We start from the raw sequence: 5,402 nt of genomic DNA on the forward strand, positions 1-5,402 counted from the left end.
GACATCATTTTATTTTTACTTCAATTTTTATTGTACCTCAGTTTTTTAATGTACTTCACTCCCACCCCTTCTACTAATGAAGTTCAACCGTCCTCCACACAGATCCGAGACCGCATATACAGTCATAGTAGCCTTACGGTCATAGTAAACAGTACGTTCCAAAAATATATTCGCGTTTTCCAGTGACGAAAGAGCTTTCAATATTGAATCATTTTCGCACAGGTACTGTCGTCCATTTGACTACGTCGTATCCCGGTTTCCCCCCACCAGCTTTTATTCGCCAGCTAGTGGCTGGGCTGACTTAGCTCTTTTCTGAGAACATTAATTTCTGTTAGGAATTGGACGTCTACGTAATATTATACAACTGTTTAAAATAACTTAAATAAAAGGGCCTCGTTAAGTAATTAACTGTCACGTGATTTCCCCTCTTTCTATGGCCCTACGACATAACCACTTGGACGGACAGTAAATAGTATGTCTGAGTAATTTTATCTTTTCGGATCGGGCAGAAGTGAAGATTGAATTTACAGTACGTAAAGTACTCTTTTATAGAGAAGGTACAGAATTATTTCAACATGAGTTACTAGCACGAAGGACGATACTGGTAATTGGGATTAGGTACAATAGTCTGTAGTGCGATAATATGCACATTAGAACTGAAGCCTGTATCGAAATGGACGGCCACCATTTTAAAAAATGCGTTTAAATATCCATATTATGATTATTTTTCAATTTAACTTCATTCTCGATATTGTACGCTAATGTGCTGTAGACAGTATAATAGCCTATACACTGCATAATGAATACGTCCGCATGGAAAGCTCAGTTCGTGAGTAAAAACACTCATTGTTAATACTGTACTGTATTTTGATTAAACAAAAACCTATTTATAATGAAAATTATCAAACTCAAAAGCGCAATATTTCCTAGTTTACGTAAATGGATGAACTACTTTTCTTCCCTCCTATAGGCCTACCTAGTAAAGTGATTTGTTTGTATATTACGCCAGTATCATCGAACTCCAGTCGTGGAAGAGGTAGCAAATGGCGTTGATCCAGACGTATAGCCAAGTTAATATTAAAAATGTTAGTAAAAATAAAATTATGTCCCTGTATGTAAAATAAAGCTAATTTCTACTTATATTCCATGCGAAATGGACTCCTATAATGAATGATGATTTCGTCTGGACCAGACCTGCAGAACTGTAGCTGCTCAGAGCGTCTGCCTTACTACCCCTCCTTACCCACCCACCTTTTCTACCAGTGCGGTCATGGCGTTCTAATTACGCTCACCTGCATCAACATTCATTCTCACGGCGGCAGGTATACAATACGCTATCAAGAATTACAAATGAACAGATAATAAAATCCTTAGGAGCATATCTTTAGAAAGTAAGAGAAAAGTGATGTACACAGAAACGAAGCTAGCAAGCGACTAAAAAGCTGATTGAGTCAATTGATACCATATGACCACATTCGTAATGCTCTGAAATGGTTCGTCGCATCTTAAGGTTTACTGACTACTACTATATTTTCCGTAGACAAAGATTCTGACTTCATAAAACTGAGAGAATGACTTCGCATCACTGTTTATACTGTATAACACGCAACCAGACAACTCCATACAGTTTCTGCTTCCTTCGAGAGATTTAGCATAGTTGAGGCATTCATGAATGCCAACCCAAAAAGCTGTCTCACCTCCTACCACTTTCAGATTATCTGCCTTTGTAAACAGTGGATAATCCAATAGAATTTTACGCTACTATACTCTAGTTAATCCTTTCTAACTGCCATTGAGATCTACAGCGATATGAATGAGTTTTAGTCTGTTATTTAACGACTGTACTATAACCAATGCACTTCGAACTGGCCGATCAAGGTCACGTACAAACCAGGCACGAGTCACTGAACTGAAAACTGTTAACTGAAGCACTGAAGCACTGAAGCACTGGTAATCCCGACTGTTCCAACTGACTTTAGTTGAGGAGAATGGTTCAGGAATGGGGTAAGCACACGTGGAAAATTCAGTCTATTGCTTGGCCTTGATCCGTCAGGTTGTTTTGAGTCGATGGAATTGGTGACAGCGTGATTGAATTTGGCAAGATGAGTCAAGGGTTCGCTGTGATTACCTGACATTCGCCTTACGGTTTAAAAACCTTTCGGAAAACCGAACCACATCATCAGTTCAATCAGGAAATTTTATTTTTAAAATTATGAGAAATGTCTAGTATATTTCTTTTTTTTTTTTGTCCGGCAGAATACAAAACTACAGTGTAATAGAATATAATTTCTGTTTTGAACAGAATGAACCGCGAACATTTGATAGAAATCGTTTTTTAATTATTTTACGACTTTTATCAACTACAATGGTTATCTAGCGTCTGAATGAGATGGTGATAATGCCAGCGAAATTAATCCAGGGTCCAGCGCCGGAATTACCCAGCATTTTTCTCTTAATAGGTTGAGGGAAAACCTCGGATAAAACCGCAACCAAGTAATTTGTCCCAACCAGGATTTGAACCCGTGCCCGCTCGTTTTACGGTCAGGCATATTAACCATTACTCCACAGCGGTGGACGAAATTATTGCATTAAGTGTTTGTGTCACATATAAAAATGTTTACTCTATAAGACTGTTAACGGTATAATTGAATAACTGTGATTTTCTTAAATTCCTTCAGTTCAATGTAAAAAAACAGAATTACGTCATAGGCAACCTTTTGTTATTCCCATTCCTAGAACTGTTTTCTTCAAGAACTCTCCATTGTTTGTTATGTGTAATACTTACAATTCTCTTGGCCAGTTTGTCCAAGTAATGTTTAATTTTGCTTAACGAATGTTAAATTAACAGTCTGTTTATTTTTAACGCTTTGTTAATATATTTTCCATTTGTTCAACATAATTTTGTTTAAGGTAACCAACACTTAACTATAACGTCTGTAAGCACTATTTTAACTACTCAACAGCAGTTGGTAATGATTCTACACATGTAAGACAAGTTTTGATTGGCTAAAATTAATCTTTAAATTCTATATTATAGAGTGAGTCATGAAACTTGCATAAAATGATAAACTGTTATAGTAGGCCATGCTCCATAAACAAACAGTTGACAAATGAAAGTTGTAGGTGACGTGCTGAATAATAATTACAAAGTAAGGTTATATTTGCTCATTGCTGTTATGGATACGAAATACGAAAGAAATAAAATAACACTGATGTGTTTAAACAGTCCAAAGTATTTTTTAAATGTTATATTACCAGTCATATGCTAAACATTCCCTACAGAGATAGACAAAATATTAATTTCGTAACTTCTGTTCGAACAGCTGTGGTGACATCGGCCATATTTGACTGTTAAACGAGTTAACATGGGCGAAATCCTACATTTAAAATTAACAATCTGTTAAACCAAACTGGTGTTGAAAACATACAATTTTATTAATTAACAAACTGTTTAGAGTTTAACAGTCGTTAACTTTTCTAACATTACTTGGAAAAACCGGCCATCTGTCTTTAAACTGTGATTCTCAATTAGATTTCAGTTTAACAGTTGAAACATTTCATACAATATTAAAAAAAATTGTATTTCCTTAGATATTTAAATTATGAAGAAGTGTATTATAATGTTTTTATTCTAGTTTTTAAATAATTTTGCATCATTATATTGACATTTGGCACTATATTAACTGCAATATTATATTCTAGCATCTATTACCGTTATGTATTTTCTTTCTTTCGTTTGTGTTGTTTTTTTTTTTTTCCTTATTATGTATTTTGTGTATGTATCTATGTCAGCCACCTGTAATAATTGGAAGCCTGCTTCTGTTGATGGTGGATTTAAATAAATAAATAAATAACATTACATGAATTTCAAATTAGTGTTAGTTGAAAATACAACAACGTCGTTACTAGAATCGTTCACTACTAACATATTTATCCATTTTAACAGTTTCTAATGTCCCGTGACTTCTTACATGTTTTAGGTAATGGTGGAAAGTGTTCATGTTTGTTTACATATGGATTTCTTCTTGCTACAAGAGCATCATGAATCGTACAGTGTTTGTCACTCACCTCTGACGAAGCTGTAGTTATTTCTTCCCTCATCGAATCCATACGTTTAGTACGATTTGATATTCATAGTCAGTACCCATGTTGTTGTTCAGGTGGTTAATGGTTGTAGAACCCCTCAGGAGAAAACAGCTGATCACCTTCTGTGTTTGTTATTAATTTAGCCGAACTAGATTTCACTGTGCACCTCCGCTTCTGTTCCATTTGTTTGGTATAATTATTTACTACAGTTCTAACCATCGTGAAGGTTAAGCTGTTTACTCTTCTCACTGAATGTAGATATCATGATTATGACGACACGCTGGGGGCAGGAAGACTGAGGGAGAGGGAGAACTGAGAGGGAGTATACTTGGAGCGTATTCCGAATCTCACCGGTGAGCAATCCGATGGCATCACGGTGTTCCGAATTCCACCGATGACGTCATTGATGCTTCACCGGTGTCGCACCGGTGCCATCAACTTGCAGAGGTGGTGGCAGTCTCCATCAGTGAATCTGATTGGTTCTTGTATAGGGCGGGAATTAGCAGACGAATAACATCGTTCACTGTTGTGTCATGGCGGTGTGTTCTGCTGTATTGTTTGTAATGAGCACAACGTAAAAACAATATGTTAATGGCTTATGAGCGAACATGTCAACGGACCAGTTACTACTACTGGTTCAAGAAATAAATTGTTTATGCTATCTTTTCTTTGAACGAGATGGGAGTACGAAAATTTCGCAAAATTTTGCTAGCGTAGCACAGAAAACAACTTGTACAGTCGCCATGACAGCATCCATCCTTCCAGCAGTTTTGTTCCTTATTTCGCTGCAACGTGACGTCATTGATGCCACCGGACCGGTGAGATTCGGAATACGCTGTTGCATTGATAGAAAGGGGTGACCTAGTAAGGATCTACGGAAGGGAGTGGGGGCAAGGAAAGAGTACTGACAATTGGCGCAACTGGTCTCTCTGTAAGTTAGAAATAATAGCTATTTGATTACTGAACAGCCTTTCAATAAGGTTAAAATGGCTTCAGTTGACAGTTTTTTTAACCCTCCGGTTGACGCGGCGGAGCACGGTGTGCACCATGCCGTCATTTTCCGGTTGTGTGTGGAGGGGATAAGTTCCTATTTCTTCTGCGCGCTTATTCCTCCATTCGAATGTTCGCTTTGTATTAAAATGTAATAATAATAATAATAATAATAATAATAATAATTAGGGCTAGGATTTTGATGAAATTGCATCTTTTTTCTAGTAAGCCAGAAACATAGCTGCTTTAGTATTTATATGTTATGTGATAAACTGAGTGTTTTAAGACAATTTGTTAGGGCATTTTTTGCATTTTTTACCTGTTTC

At 36.6% G+C, this 5,402-nt stretch overlaps 1 protein-coding gene across 1 annotated transcript in view; it reads right to left on the reverse strand.

Annotated features, from left to right (window-relative positions):
• Positions 1-4,313, reverse strand: part of LOC138709427 (lysosomal-associated transmembrane protein 4A-like) — a 105,427-nt gene extending 101,114 nt beyond the window's left edge. The window contains exon 1 of the mRNA XM_069840182.1: positions 4,069-4,313. Coding sequence (XP_069696283.1) covers positions 4,069-4,110 — 42 coding nt within the window. The 5' untranslated portion in view covers positions 4,111-4,313. The remainder of the gene's footprint in view (positions 1-4,068) is intronic.
• Positions 4,314-5,402: the final 1,089 nt, after the last annotated feature.

The sequence above is a fragment of the Periplaneta americana genome, chromosome 11 (genome assembly GCF_040183065.1).
Source record: "Periplaneta americana isolate PAMFEO1 chromosome 11, P.americana_PAMFEO1_priV1, whole genome shotgun sequence".
NCBI lineage: Eukaryota > Metazoa > Arthropoda > Insecta > Blattodea > Blattidae > Periplaneta > Periplaneta americana.